At 46.6% G+C, this 16,018-nt stretch overlaps 1 protein-coding gene across 1 annotated transcript; it reads left to right on the top strand.

Annotated features, from left to right (window-relative positions):
- The first annotated feature begins 521 nt into the window (after nt 1–521).
- On the top strand, nt 522–6,643 carry LOC131283044 (ATP-binding cassette sub-family G member 4). The gene is made up of 8 exons (XM_058312604.1): nt 522–807; nt 4,463–4,770; nt 4,830–4,975; nt 5,039–5,277; nt 5,347–5,760; nt 5,884–6,140; nt 6,232–6,437; nt 6,502–6,643. Exons 1-8 carry the CDS (start codon nt 522–524, stop codon nt 6,641–6,643), a joined length of 1,998 nt encoding a protein of 665 aa, XP_058168587.1.
- Nucleotides 6,644–16,018: the final 9,375 nt, after the last annotated feature.

Genomic DNA, 16,018 nt, shown 5'->3' with positions numbered 1-16,018 from the left:
AAGGACACAGAGACGTTACTTCTCGCGAGTGCCGACGGTGCACTTCGTGCGTGTTCTATTTCGTCTAGGCAGTGCAGCCAGGCTGTTTACGTTTTACGTGTTGGTGTACTCGTTTAATGCACTCTATCGTTGTGTACTACCATTCTCCAACGGAAGGAGAGAGATTGACTGTTCCACATTTAGTCTTGGCGTGACGTGAACGAGGTCTACCGGTCTCTTGAGTTACTAGGGAACAATCAGTGGCACCTGAGGTGGCTCAGAAGTTCACTGGACGTCGGTCAGAGTGGATCGTCACCGGGGGGTGGTAAGGGTTGTGAGCCGCGAGTGATTAGCAGTGTACATACAGGTGTGCCTGAGAGCCTTTAGGTCTGAGAGCTGATGACAAACAGACTCTAGGGAAGCCTGAATTGCTCTGAATCCGATTTTGAACAACTAGACGCGACGTTAGTCAAGAGGGTGCAAAGTGTAAGTGGTGTTGAGCAAAGTCTGGAGTTCCCACGAAGTGCCCCTCTCGAACGAAGATGGATATCCTACAGCAGGAAGTGCGGGGCATTGCGCTGGCCAATCTCTCCGAGGCTCAGTCGGCCCCGGTGTACAACCAAACGACGGTGCCGCTGAATCGTAAGGACTCGCGCAACATGGACCAGGCGGTAATTCGTAACAACACCGGCAACGGCAATTCGTTCACCTCGAACCACGACATCGAGAGCCATGCCGTCCGGCCGTTCCAGAACCTGCCGCCACGCGAACCCGTCGACATTCAGTTCAAAGATGTGTCGTACGTCGTGGATCTCGGATTTCGCAAAGGTAAGCACCGGCAGGAAGGTGACAAATCGACTTACCACTTCCCACCCCGGACCACGCGGTTCGTCCGAAAGGGATTTTCTCCCATTTTCCCAAGCGGGCGCTCCACGTGACTCCAGCGTTGCTATATTGTGCTGACGCCCAATATCAACCCTCGGAGGACGATCACCTTACCCCGTTTTTTCTTCTTTGCGCTACCCTCAGTATCACCCTCTGCGCGTTTGGCGCAGGCAAGGCGTTTTCGATTTTTATGAGTGTGTTTTTCTTTTTCTTACGGACGCCGCATTGATCGGCCTAGTGATAATCGCCCCCCGTTGAAAGACACTTTTTTCGCTTTCGTTCGACGACGTGCTGCAGCGCAAAACAGGGCACTTTAGCACCGCGCACCGTGATCCGCTTTGTGTGTGAACTCGAGCGTGCAACAAAGAGCCGTTCGGGAGGATCGCGTGTCTTTATCGCGATTTTCGACCGGATCGGGGTGAACGCGGTGGAAATTCCGCTCAGAATGCACCCTAGACGGGGGGGAGTGTTGGTGGCGCGCGGGATAGGTCAGGGCAAGCGTTTAGGACAAGACCCGCGGACGATGGCAACAAAGTGTTAAAGTCGCTCCCTACAGAGAGTGTCTCAAACACGAGACTCTAATCTCGTACGGTTTGTGCGAATGATTTGCATCAATTAGTCGCCCAACGGAAGGTGTCGGGGTGAGGGAGAAGAACGGGGACAGGGTAGTGTACCTTTCGAGAAGCGAGTCATATGCATCGAAACACTTTAATTGATTCACACTGCTATGTTTCTTCGAGCGATTCATCCAAACAACAACGATAGAAAGATAGATTTTATTGAACCACGATCGGGTGCTTCCTGTCACATTTCAAATGCCAACGAGCTCAAGATCACCCATTTTATGACCTAGCTTAGTTGTTTAACTGAATGTAACCTTCATAAAATGTATGACATAATCGTAAAAACACACTTCCTAATGTTCAATCAATTTGGTTGATTGAGGCGAAAACATCCACTTGGTTTTCGCCTTTTCGGAAGGTATCTGGTTTTACCAAAATTACACTTTGAAGGCCGTCGTCACATCATATTTACAGTTTACATTCTCATCGTTGGTTGTTTGGAAAGCTTATGAATACATAAAGAGCGTCAGTTTTGTTTTGTGTTCCTTGGAAATGCCTCGGTTATGACAATTCGAAAACAAACCGCGGTTAATGAATGACGTGAATGAATCATAATTTGTTCCACAAACCAAAGTCTTATTGATATTTGAACTACGTCGATCGTTTAGAGCGTTAAATCAAACGTTGCCTTTAAATATTCCAATCACATCTGAAACTATTCTTGTTCACCTAACGGACACACATGTGGTTTACCTTTGGAGAATAGTAAACAGCACAACGGGCTCGTGTCGTCCGTGTCCGTGATTGCAAGACACGATCGTGCATCGATCATCATCACGTAGTTTTCGCTACCGGTTTGTGTGGTCGATCGCACATGTCCTTGAAGTAGTTCGCACAGGGCAGGATTCCTGCAGGCGCCGGAACGATCCACTTCGATCACGATCGCGATCGGTGTTGCGAAGAAAGACGTCCGGTGTCAAGAGGACACTTGAATGCAGTCAGCCCTTTGCGTGAACAAAGAAAGTTCATAAAGAGAGAAGGAAAGTGTTGATAATGTCGATCGATGCCGGTGTCAAATAGACGCTTCAGTAAAACGGAGTGACGCATGGCCAGTATGAGGACCGCTCGGTTGGTTGTTTTGTTTGTTGACTGGCTTTGCACCGACAGCATAAAGATTGCAAGTGCGTCGATCGCCACGGTCAACTGGTTCTCTAACGTCGCTGGACGGCGTCGTCGCTGCAAGCCGTTAATTTTCCACTCGAACACACTTCCTCGTCGGCACCGGGGATCGTGACGGATGTTGTGTACGCGTCCACACATGCCACTGACTCACGTGCGTACGATCGCCCCAAGCCTGTAGCCCTCTAACCTTGCGGAAAAGGGTGGAAAAAGGTGCAGCCTACTATCTGTCGCGTACTCTCGTAGGCATCATTAGTCTCTCTCTGGAAGCCTTATTAGCAAAGCCGGTTTGCTGTGGCTCACATAGCGATTTTACACCTAGCACGTCCTTTAGCATTTGTCCTGCGAGGGAGCAAATTTATGAACTTGAACTCGGTTGGTGAGGATTGTGGCTGCGGAGATCGGGAGTAACATGTCATCCACGTGTGCACGCTTGCGGATTAATACCTAAACCCTGAGTTCGCGATCCGGAACGTCTTATTTGCAATTTGATTCAGCTGCCAAGCATAAATGAGGGAGTCTGTAAGTGATTCTTATCTGACCCTTCGTTATTCTGCTTGGATACAAACCTACCTGCTGCATGTATCGAGTAAATAATAATCAGAACGGCATCGGAAACAAGCCATTTCCGGTCGAAGCACTTGTTTAAGTCTGTTGCCCCTAAGATACTTGATACTCAACGAGCAAACATAAATCACAGTTTCATTACCCGTGATTGGAAAAATATGACACAGCCCTCTTTTGTGACGCAACCCTTCGTAAAAATAGCCACAGTACGAAAGAGCTCTACTTCAAAATTCACCTTTGCCCAGCTCGGGCCTCTTAGGGTGTTATCTGGCTCCAGGATAAGCTCCTGCCATTGTGCTGCAAACCAGCTGATAAACAACGAAACCACCACCAAGCTCTGGGGAAGAAATACAAAACGAGTGTAATGCATAATCCTTCTCGCCACTTCACGATTGAGGATCGCAATCGAATCGCAGCTCGTTGTTTTCATGTGCCCCTGCTTATTATCCCTTCTAGACCTCTAGGTGAGGATGAAGGTTGGTTGGGCGGGGATCAATCTCTGATTATTTGTCGTATGTCCCTTATCATGCAGCTTTGCTTGCGTCAACAAAGTCCATAGGTGGTTATGAGGCACAGTATTAACCATTTTTTTTCTTTAGTCTGTACTAAATCGTTCACTGGAGTATTAGTCGTACTTATAGTTTACTGTTCGACAAACAAAAAGCGCACGGTGATCGAGTGCTATCAAAACAGTTATTTACTACTCGGTCTCGAGCACTACCTCTTATTCCGGGAGCAAAACACCCAACTTAAACGGCGACGTTCTAAGCCGGCTGGGGGGTTGAAAGGACTTTGCCCTGCGGGGCTTAGTTCCTGGTGCTTCCATTACACTAGAATGGAGGTGTTGTAGAAGGTGGTTTGTTATTCAAAAAGGGCATATACACTCCGGATCGGAGAGAAAATATTGCTGTACTTTGAAACCAACATTTTATAAACTTCACACCCGGTATTCTTGCTTATCGATGATTCGTGGGAAATGGGGGGTGAAGGTGAGGTCCGGGGAGAGGGGACGGTGATACAAAAATCAAGGAAATAGCTGATAAGATACCACCTTGCTGATATTTATTTCACGGCCGTTTACATTCCCGGAGAAACAATTTTTGATTTATTATTCTACCAGCTCGGGATTATTTTGGTCTCGAGAATGCGATGGCGTGTGTGAGTAACGCTTTTTTACGACTTGCTCGTGGAAAAAGGTCCAAGGGTAAACATGTGATGTAGTAACGAGGAAGGCCGCTTCGATTAATCTCAATTTCTTCTTCTCGGTCTCGATTCTCCCTCCCTTCCAGGGCAAAAAGAAATTCTCCACAAGGTGAATGGGAAGTTCCCGGGCTCTCAGCTGATCGCCATCATGGGTCCGTCGGGGGCGGGTAAATCGACGTTACTGGACGTGCTATCGGGCTACCGGAAGACGGGCGTCGAAGGAGCGGTGTACGTGAACGGGCGCATTCGCAACCTCAACAGTTTCCGGCGGATGACGTGCTACATCACGCAGGTCGACCGGTTGCAGACGCTGCTGACGGTGCTGGAGAATATGCGCATCGCGGCGGATCTGAAGCTAGGTCCGGAAGTGACCCGTCACGAGAAGGAATCCATTGTAAGTCGCCTTTGCAATGGCCGATAGAGAGTTGTTACTAAACGTATGTTTGCTTCAAGATTGAAGACATCCTGACGGTACTTGGCCTGTACGAGCATCAGTTCACCATCACGAAGCGTCTGTCCGGAGGGCAGCGGAAAAGGTTGTCCATTGCGCTGGAGCTCATCAACAACCCGACGATCATGTTCTTGGACGAGCCAACCACGTAAGAAACTCAACTTCATGCAAGTGTTGGAACCTTCGATTGCTATTTTGTTTTTCTCCACAGTGGTTTGGATAGTTTCTCGTGCAACCAAGTTGTGGGCCTGCTAAAACAATTGGCCAACCAGGGACGAACGATCATCTGCACCATTCATCAGCCATCCGCCAAGCTGTTCCAGGAGTTTGATCAGGTGTACGTCCTCTCGAACGGCGAGTGCATGTATCAGGGTTGCACGAACAGTCTCGTTCCATTCCTGCAATCCGTCGAGATGCCTTGTCCTGTGTACCACAACCCCGCTGATTATGGTGAGTGCCCTCTCAACACTCAGTTAACTTTAGAATGTGACGTGATTATTTGGCTTTCACTGGTTTTAGTGATCGAACTTGCCTGCGGGGAGTATGGAGACGATCGCATCCAGCGCATGGTGATGGAGATGGGAAACGGTGAAAGCACTGAATGGTTCACCGATAAGCGGAAATTGCTAAAGCTCGAACAGCTACGCAAGAAGTACCCACTGAAGAAGATCATCGAGCAGAACGAGGATCTTACTACGACGTCCCAGGTGCACCAGCTTCAGGTGCTTATCAAGCGCGGCATAATCAAGGCTCGGCGAGACGCCACCCTTACTCATCTGAGGATTGGAGTGAACATAGTCATCGCCGCCATGCTGGGGTTCCTGTTCATTGACGCCGGCAACGAAGGGTCACGGGTACTCGACAACTACAATCTGCTTTTTTCCATCCTGATGCATCATATGATGGCCACGATGATGCTAACCGTGCTGACATGTAAGTCAAACAATTCTGACAACGACACAGACGACGCCTGACTGTCTGGCTGGTCAATGGCATAGAGTAACCCCCACATGCTATAACTTTCGATTTCTCGGTCTCTCACTCTCTTTCTTCCAGTCCCCACCGAGATGGGTGTAATTCTGAAGGAACACTTTAATCGGTGGTACACGTTAAAGTGTTACTACCTCTCGGTGTCGATCATTGATATTCCGCTCTCCGTATTCTGCTGTCTGATCTTCACCGTCATCATCTACCTGATGAGCGGGCAGCCCATGGAATGGTTCCGCTTCGGGATGTTCTTTACCATCAGTCTGTTGATTGTGTTGATAGCCCAGAGTATCGGACTGACCATCGGTGCCTGGTTTAATGTGGTGGTAAGTAATGGTTCGCTTATCGCACGTCAGTGAAGAGTTGTCCATGCTGAGTTGTAATACAATACGTGGCCTTTTCGGTCCATTTCCACAGAACGGTACCTTCCTGGGACCTGTACTGACCATCCCGATGATGATGTTCGCCGGGTTCGGTGTGACGTTGCGCGATCTTCCGAGCTACCTTAAATGGGGCAGCCACATCTCTTATCTACGCTACGGCTTAGAGGGTTACGTTAACGCAATATACGGCGAAAACCGCGAGACGCTCGATTGCGAGCTGAAGCCTTACTGCCATTACAGGTGAGTTGGTCAGTGTTGCTGTGTCTTCGAACCCATCGATGTAATATTGTCCTTTATCGTTTAGATATCCGGCCAAGTTCTTGTCAGAGATTTCGATGGAGGGCGACCAGTTCTGGAAGGACGTGTACGCTTTATGCGCCACGTTGTTGCTTGTCCGTGTGGCCTGCTACTTCTGCCTACGGTGGAAGGTTGTGTCCGTGCGGTAGAGAACGTCCTGTGTTTAGTCATAGGTTAGAGTCCAACGGTAGCGTAGAATTCCAACGCAGTTTTCCCCACGCAAGCTGATCCAGTTATCCAGCGCCATGTGATGAATAGCAATGTTTGATGTGATGTTCGTTGCCAGAGATCGTGCCAGTGGATGGAGGGGGAACACAACAAAACGAAACCAAAAAGGGTTTGCCAAAAGAATTCGTTTCAATTCAGATTCCACAATCTTATCGAGGTGCATTTTTAGCTGTATATAATTCAGAACAAGATTACTTTTCTCTTTGCTTTCGTGCTCCTAGAAGTTAAACGTTTACTGTAGCTGTGAATGAAATGTCCCCTTTTTCTTTAGCAGATTTCGTCGGTTTAAGGTTTTTTTACTGATAAAGTACCGTTGAATTAGCGCCTAATGTATTGTTAGTAATTGTTTTAGTCAATAAATGCAACACAAACACATTCTATAAAATAACTGCGTTTGTTTCTGAGTTTTGAACTTGGTCATTCTTCCAGGTAACGATCAATTCCGTGCAATAGAATGCTTTATTAGACCAACAGCAATTCATTTTATGTACTGGTCAATGTAATTGCTAGTAAGAAACGATAAACTTGCTCAATCGTTTGTGTTAGCGTCAATTATTGATCCACGTTCAATACATTGTTACGACGAACGTGATACGACGTGAAGATTGTTGGATTTTAATTATATAATTAGACTAGACAGCTTATGGAAGAATCGTGACCGATGGATACTCAATCAAACTGGGATTTTAAATAACAGTCTATGGATAAAGTATGACAATGTATTCTGCTCCGAAATATAACCAAGGATATTCCATTGTACTATGGAGAATACTAGCAAATTTAATTTCTTAGTCTGATAAGTTAACTGTTTGGTAGAGAGATGGAACTTGGGGAAGAAAGATACTAATTTAATTTAAAACAGCAAAAGCCAATCCAGGGAAAATCTTTTGAATGAAAGGACTTTTAAAGATGATTTTGTCTAATGAAAAATGTTTCAATCATTTCTATTTTTGAAAAACCTATTTTTTTAAACATTAGCAAACCGGTACACTAGCCGGTAGTTGAACCAGTTTACCGTTTCACCAAGCTACATAAGCAAAGATAAACTTGACCATTTACCAAGGTGTAGATAATCGGTATTACAAATAAGGTGTCTTGAATAAAGCTTGTTTTAGGATTTTCAAAATAAAAGTTTACTGGCCGTTGTTAATTTTTCATTTATTGACGATTTTAATTTTGCTGCATTGGTAAATGTTGTATCTTAAATACTTATTATTCAACCATAACAAAACATACATCAGGTTGGTTTCATATTCCATCCATGTCCTTCGAACTGACACAAATTCCACAAGGCCACTACGGTTTTCTTAGAGATGACTGGTTTTAGTTGGTGACACTGTAAACTCTTTCTAATTTCACAAAATCAGCTCAAGTTTCAAACATGTAAAACGTGTATAACCCCGTTAACAGCGAAGTGTGATCGTTGCATGGTGATCATGCTTCAAAGAAACGGTGGCATAATCCATCAGGTAGAATTTTGCCGCTGCGTCGCGCTATGATTGCATTAGAGATGCATCAAAGATGCAATACTCGCTCGGCGGGGTCGCAGTTGTAACACGCTAATAGAAGCTAATGGAAAGGGTAAATGCTGCAAAACGGTAGTCATCTTTCTCGCTATGCTGCTCACGGTATCACGATTAAGCGGTGGGGGGTTTATTGTTTCCACTGGAATGGATCTCACTGAAATGATTAGTGTGCTTTTAAGAAATTCGAACCGAAGAGTTTCAAAATCGTAATAGAATAACATACAGTAGATCAAGGCAAACATGAAGCGACTAAAACACGCAAAAAGGAACAGTCACCCTTTCGTCAGACAAACATCAGTTTTATCGGACGCACAGGGGACGCGAAAACAAACACCATTCGCTGAGGTAAGCTTGCTACCTAATGACCAGTTATTAACCCGACCTAATTATATATTGAACGTAGCCTTTTCGGAGCATAACATTGTCACATTAATTTGTATTTGAACGGAAATGGAACAACGGTTTGCTACGCGACTGTTACTACTATCGTTGATTTCATCAGCAATTGTTGACCATCCATTCACTAAAATTGGTGGGAGCTAACGTTCCCAAACATTAGAAGCACTCATAGTTTCCACCCACTATTGAACTTGAAAGATAAGCGAATGTATTTGATATTGTGGAATCGAAAAAAAGTGTAATTTCGGTTTCGTACAGTATTACAGGTGTTATCTTATCGTGCAATAAAATCACCAACGTCAGGCCCGTAGAGACAGTGCTGCGATAAGCGCGGTGCAGCAAGGGTTGCGAAAATGCACTTTGGAGGCACGGTAGTATCAAAAAATCCAGGTGCAATGACCTAAAACGGGAGGGTGTTTATTATCAGTTTTATCAGGATTAGACTATCGACTTCGGCGAATCGGGTCCTTCCATTCGGGAATCCTTGACATTGATTTCTTACCCAGGATTACATGTGCTCACGATCTTTTCCCCTTCATTTGGGGAAACCAATCATCCAGCACACGCTTACATTGTAGGGAAAACCGCATGGGTAAACGCATCGCCCCCTTGCACACCTCGCTGTAATGAGAGATAAATACGGCAGATTACGTTACCTGCTGCCGCCATCGGATATGTAATCAAAGGCTTGGACTAGAATCGAAGGTAAGCATCGAGTCTCGTCGCCGTAGTCGTCGCGATCGGCTTTTGTAACAGGCGTGTTCCAAGCGCTGGTCCTGGGCCGTCGAACGAACCGTCGGCAAAAATGGGTCATACGGTGCAACGGAGACCTTCTAGTGGAACGAGTTTAGCCGCTAGGTAGTAAATAGGCCCCATTACTAGTAGACGCATCGTCGCGTTCTACCACAAACACATTGCCGGGTGTTTGGATGTTGCCAATTAGAACACGGTGTTTCTTGGGTCAAACCCTTCGGGTGTCGGTTTTCGAACAGCTGTGTGATTCATTTTTCTCAGCATCGATCCTCCGATGGATCGGTCACGACCCCTTTTTGCCTTGGATCATAACCGTGCGGGTGTTGGTGGCGCCTTTGAGGGTGTAGAATCTATTTGCATTCGTATAATTAATTATCTCCCGGCGGCAGCATAGCCGGGCTACGCGTGATCACTGCATTGACTAATGGGCAACGCTATATTTCTCCTATCGCGCGGAAACTGTTGCGTATTTTCCACGGTAGTACTGGGGAGGGCTTCGACCGAGTGCCCTCCAGTTGTCAGAGATGTGATGACCGTGAATGTAGCTCCGCAAAATGGACGCAGACTCTTCGGCCACTTTCCAAGCAACGGGTCGAACACTCCTTATCAACCATTCTATGCTGTTCGATAGGTCGTTGCTGTTGCACTATCACTTCAACCAGATCTTCTTAAGTCCTTCCTTTGAGTCTCGATAGTTCCCCGGAAGTAGTTGGTTGGGAATAACATCATCAACAGTTAGCCGTTTGTCAAGTGCAAGATCAAGCAATAAGAAAACAAAAACAATGTCGAATGGAATCCTATGCAAAGATCACACTATTCAGGTTCACGACTGCAGGGCTGTCGCACGAGTCGCTGAACGGGTGAAGGAGAAGTCTGCTGAGCCCAGTAGGAATGTTTTTCCCATAACGACGTGGTGGTCAGTGTGGTTCTGAAAGTGTGGGATTTTAGAGCGAGTCACTGTTTCATTAATTAGTTTGAAAGTGTCCGGAGGGGAATTTGCTGAAAGTCGACGAGAAATAACCAAAATCTCACTCATTTGTATCGCGTCTTTAGCCTTCATCAACATAGATTTTCTCATGTTTTGAACTCCGCTCAAAAATCGTTTATGTTCCATTCTTTACATGAGATGAACTATTAAAAAGATCCTCCAATTCTCATTCCATTGTCCTGCTGAATGTTTTGGAATGGGTCCTCAAACAGGTTTTTCGACTTGGATCTCCCGATCGTCACAGCTTAAAACTTGAATTTTCTACGTCATGCTCTAGGTCGTCCAATGAAACGGACCAATGCATGATTTCACCGAACGTAGAATGAGAATATCCGAGCGGCCATATGGATAGTAGGATGCATTTTTGGGAGTGCGATCACAATTCCCAAAACTGTTCGCTTCACGCTTTTCCCGGGGAAGCTCTCTCTCTCGAACGGTTTCCGAAGCTCTCACACACTCTCAGCAACGCTCGCGGGAAGGTTTTCCGATCCGATCACCCTTCCCCCGGCCCAGGTTCCCATCGTCCACGTCTTCTTTCTACGTAGCCGCCGGTGGTGGAGCGCACGCCTGGTGGAGCAGCATCGGACTCGCGAGCTATATCGCCTTCCTTCGCTCGTAATCGCGCTTCAGTCGAACCGTTTCTTCCGTCGAGACAAGACGCGTGAAACCACGCGCACGGACACGCGCGGAGTCAGCGAAATCGAAGCAAGCGGGGTGTGTTTTATTTTCTTTGGCTGCTTTCTGCTGTTCTACCATTTCTTGGCGATCGTGCGCCAACACGAAAAGGGTAGTTTTTGATCGTGCGTGCCTGAGAGTTTCTTCATTTTTCTGTGCTAGAAAAGAACAAAGAAAGTGGGTTTTTTTAAAGTAGTGTGCTTATTATTTGTAGCACTTTCTTGCCGATGACTAATACATTCTAATACCTACTTTCTGCGATGGAAAAAAGAACTAAATCGTAAGTACAAAACAGTCAACATTCGGTGTCTAGCCAGTGTTTGTTTTCCGTACTTTTCCGTGTTCCGATCGATATTCTTCCACCGCGCCGTGGAACAGGAAGGAAGTGATGATGGTGTGCTACTGGACTTTGTGCGTCAGAATAGGCAAAGCAAAGTAAAAGTGTCACGGCTAAGTGTGCCACATTCGGTTCTGCCTCGGTTCGGTTGGTGGACTATTTGCCCAATGAGATCGCCAAAAAATCGCCAATGTTTACAGACATCCCATCCCATTTGCTACACATTCGTCATCGCGTTTGTTCTCGGGTCGTAAACAGGAAGCATGACGTTGATGATGATGAAATATTCGCCCACATGTTCGAATCGGCTCCGGGAGACGACAGTGCAGTAGAAATGTGCTTGTGATGCCACCAAGAGAGCAGTTGGTTTGGGTGCATCGCGCCGTTTCTGTTTACATTTCGCGCCCCAGTGCCGTGAGATAAGAACCCAACCGTGATAAGAACGATCAATTTCATACGGGATGACGCCTGTATGAACTGACGTCCCCAAGAGATACCCAACCGAATGCTGATGGTGTCTGTGAAATTTAAAAAAAAGCCTACTCCAATCCACCAAAAGGTGCTTGCGGAGTGTGTTTTAAAATGTGGAGTAAATTAAATCTTTTCCTGGTGCGATTAAACTTTGCTCCGGAGTCAAATTGTGGTGTCCATTCGCGTCACGTCCTCGGTGGAGCGTATTTTCGGTGGCATCAAACATGTGTAGCGTTTTTCGATTCGAACCCCTTCGAATCGCCGGAGGTGCCTGAACCACAGTCGGCTGCGTATGTGAAGTACCGTTTCGGCAACGTTCTGCTACGATAATTGAGCCGTTCGTTTGTCTCACTGTTTGTCTTTTCGCGATGCCATTCGAATAACGCAAGGGGAAGGTCGTTGTTGATGTTGTTGTTGAAGCTATGTGCCGGAGAGTTTAAGTCGAACCCGCGAAATCGTGCCGTTCGTGTTGGCGGGTAGCCGGAGTGTTGCATAAAAACCTTCACCGTCGTCGATGATCGTCGATCACCGATCGCATCGAGAATGCTGCCTTCGAAGTGGCAACAGGTGCTTGAAGACGGGGTTGGGGCGAACGGCGAGGAGGAGGGTAGAGAGTGTTTGTGTGTTGCGCAAATGCAGAAGAAGGCAGTGTTGTATCGGGTCTATGCCATGGCAAACGAGTAATGTGCAACGTCGACGTCGAGCCCCGTGTGGAGGGTCGGGAAGGGATAGGCTCGCCCTGTGCTGGACGTCACGAGGGGGCACGCGGGCCGAGGAAGGACGGCCGGCAGAACCCCGCCGGACACGTGAAGGAGAACATAAACATTCGCTCAATGCTGCACGCGGAACGGCGGGCGAAGTGCAGTTGCAGTGGTGCACGGTTGCATTTCGAGCTGCTACCACCAATGAACCAACCCGGACGCCATTGAGCGTTCGGTGGAGATGATTTATCAGGAGAGGGAAAGAAAATAGAAACAAGTATCGCCCATTATGGTGACTTAGAAAGGCCCCTAAGGAAGGGTTTTGTTTTGCATGTGCGATCACTCATCCAACCTCCTACACGAGCTATCAGAAGAGTTGTGGATTTTCACGAAGGGGAAGCATGATTCTTCTGTAAGTGGCAATCTTGTAGAAGCAGAAAACATTGTCGTTGGTACATGTTATCGCTGTGTATGAAATGTTTAGAACGCGCCTGGTGCCATATGGATTTGTTGGTTCTTTGAAACAAATCATCAAACTGCCTCATTGAAACGGATGCAGATGAGATCTGCATGTTATTCAATCCAATTAAATTTTCTTGATGCGTATTTGTTTGCCTTTCAGCAACGAGACAATGTCATTCGGAATGAATCTTGTCTCTGTTGAGTCCACAATTTCATATTGGGCTTCAGTACAGATTTAATTAACATCCAAATATGCATGATTCCTCCAGTATCTTAAACCAGTTTCTTTTGCGCACGTTTTGCCCACATCATCTTCTGGTGTAATTAAAAAGGTTCGGGACTGCCGTTCCTCAATGTATGACTGAAAAAATAAAAGCATCAACATGTGTAGCCTTTTCGGTGATCGTTAACTCACGGGGCACTTTTTTACGCTACATCAACCATCAACACCGGTGACCGGTAGGATGGAACGGTTCATCTGGTGAATTGCTGGATCGCTATCACAAGGTCAATAGCATTGCGTTCAACAGCCTCCGAAATGATTTCTGGTAAAGTTTTAATGTTCTCTTGCTTCGGGAACTTAATGTGTGCGACTTATTCTTCAAGTTGGTGGTAATCTCTAAATCTGCGACGTGCCATTTCCTCCCGCATTGCCCGTGGCGCATATGCGTCGTTGACATTATGCATTTTCAATGCCAAGGGTAGCTCAGTTGGATGCAAGATTAATATTCCAGACACACCATGGCGGTGGCGGAACACGCATCCTCAAAGAGGGTGACAGTTTACTCATCTTAGGTTAACATCGAGGCGCTGCACCAAGCTGAGCTTGCGCAAACGGATGTAACGATTTGTATCGTAATGCCTTTACACATCACCCTTGCGCGGATGATGGGAGGCATGTCTGTCGTGCTTCCGCTTTTGGTAATTCATCGTTCATAGCGAAGGAAATTTTATAAGCCGCATCATTGAGCAGTGGCAACCTTTGGAACAATGGAGGACATTCAAACGGATGGGATAGCCATTTTGGCGTTGGGTTCTCTCAGCACCTCCATTCTCGCGTGGAAAATCCTTTGAAACGATTAATTACGGCTAACAATTAACCAACGGCTTCATCGATCATCGTACGGCTTGGCGTCTTGTTGATGCGCGGACGTACTGACATTTCACGACACAACCGGCAAGTGACACGTGGCGTATCGATACCCATATTATATCGGGCAGCGGGTTTGACGGATACTAAGAGCTTTGAACTTTAGCTTTCAACCCCGGCAGTGCGCTTTCGCATATGCAAATGTGAACAACGCTCGCTGCGGTCGCCGGTTGTTGCTGCTGTTGTTGGGAAGATGGAAGAATGTGCTGCTTTAAATCGCTACGAGGCGCTTGTTTACTTCCTGTGAGAGAACGCTGTTCGAAACTGTAGAGTACTTTAATTTATCGAACCAACGATCCGGAACGATCCCACGATCTTCCACGATTTGGTGCAAACACAGTGCTGGAGGATCATCGGTTGATGCCGTGACTAGACATCGTCACTAGGTCGTTCGCGGGGGCAACAAAGAACAAACACCACACTCGAGGCGTACGAAATGGCATTCGTTTGCGTTCCTGCCAGACGACACGCACACGGCTTCCCGGTGCTCGCGCTGATGGCTGGAGCTTGCTGTTGTTGTCAGCTGCTTCGTTGGTGCGAGATAAGGGCCTCCAATGGGCACGAACGACGCCAAACTGTGTCTGTTCCGGATTCTTTGCCTGTACCGCACCGTTACCCGTGTCAGCCGGGGTTGATAAAGTCCAACGCGGTTGAAAGTGAATCATTATTATCTCGCCCACCGTTATTGGTGAGGGACGGCTTTAACCGGAATCGTCTAGGAACATCTCCAAGGGTAGAGTGGGGGACGCAGCCGTTATAGAATTTGGTTACTAGGTTACATGATTGCTGGCATTAGGAGACCCTCACGGAATAATTGCGCAATCGAACACAATGTGACCATCCTCGTTTTCGTCCGCTGTGACCTAAAATTGAGAAGCAAACGACGCCAAGTGATTGAGTTCGTTTCCATTTGGTTAAATCCTTAGATGATCAGTTACCTTATAGGGAGTTCTAATTTGTCTTTGCCTGCTTTGTGGATAGCTTTTTTTTTTCAACGGCTGGTGAAAGGTGAATGCTGGACGTCGAGCTGACTTAAACTGATGTGAGAGGTCAGCAGCTAAAGTGGAACGAATCAAACTCACCGGTCGGTGATTGATTGACCGAAACGAAAATGGACACTTTGACAGGCGGCTTAAGGTTGAAATTGGCGACATAAATTATGCAAACGAACCTTTCGGTGGTGGTCCAACTATATATCCAGTCCATCCTGATGTGACCAACCTGTAGAAAAGTTAGTTAATGAAACATTAGCAGGTTGGTATTTGCCCAATGTGTTTTCCTGTCAATTACATTGTTACCCCGGAGGGACGAATTGGTGTTGCATGGAGGGAATTATCCTTCTCCTGGGTCTACCGTTGAATCAGCGGCTAGAAATTGATGGCACACGCTGGAAAATTGGATCATTACTGCATTAATACCTAAGGAAGAGCTATAATTAGCTCGCCTCTAGAGATTGACCCACCTGCGTCGTTTGTTCGAAGGTTGAATTGCGTGAATAATTCATCGTCACATCGTTGGGTTGGTAAAGCACCATGAGTAACGGATCTGCTGACGTGATTCCAGTCATGTTATCATTGTTGCAATCGAACAACAATCCTTCCGGCTAGATCGTTCGTTTGGAGAACATGATTAGAAAAGATGAAACGCGGTTTCCGATCAAACTCCCGACAAGGCGAATCTGTGTGGCTCTAGGAATGTTAAACATTCTTCTTAGCTGATTATCGAACGTACTCGTAGGCTATCCACCAGTAATGCTATCTACGCGGATGATCAAAACTAGCGAAATTCGCACGGGAGTTAAATCGCTAAATAATAATGCTTTTGTTCCGCTTCG

The sequence above is a fragment of the Anopheles ziemanni genome, chromosome 2 (genome assembly GCF_943734765.1).
Source record: "Anopheles ziemanni chromosome 2, idAnoZiCoDA_A2_x.2, whole genome shotgun sequence".
Taxonomy (NCBI): domain Eukaryota; kingdom Metazoa; phylum Arthropoda; class Insecta; order Diptera; family Culicidae; genus Anopheles; species Anopheles ziemanni.
The sequence above is the reverse complement of the archived record's forward strand: the minus strand, read 5'-3'. Positions and strand labels throughout refer to the sequence as shown.

Coding starts and splice junctions, on each gene's coding strand:
- LOC131283044 (XM_058312604.1), top strand. CDS start 522: ATGGATATCCTACAGCAGGAAGTGCGGGGCATTGCGCTGGCCAATCTC. Junction 4,771..4,829: donor GTCACGAGAAGGAATCCATT/GTAAGTCGCCTT, acceptor GTTTGCTTCAAG/ATTGAAGACATCCTGACGGT. Junction 5,278..5,346: donor CCACAACCCCGCTGATTATG/GTGAGTGCCCTC, acceptor CACTGGTTTTAG/TGATCGAACTTGCCTGCGGG.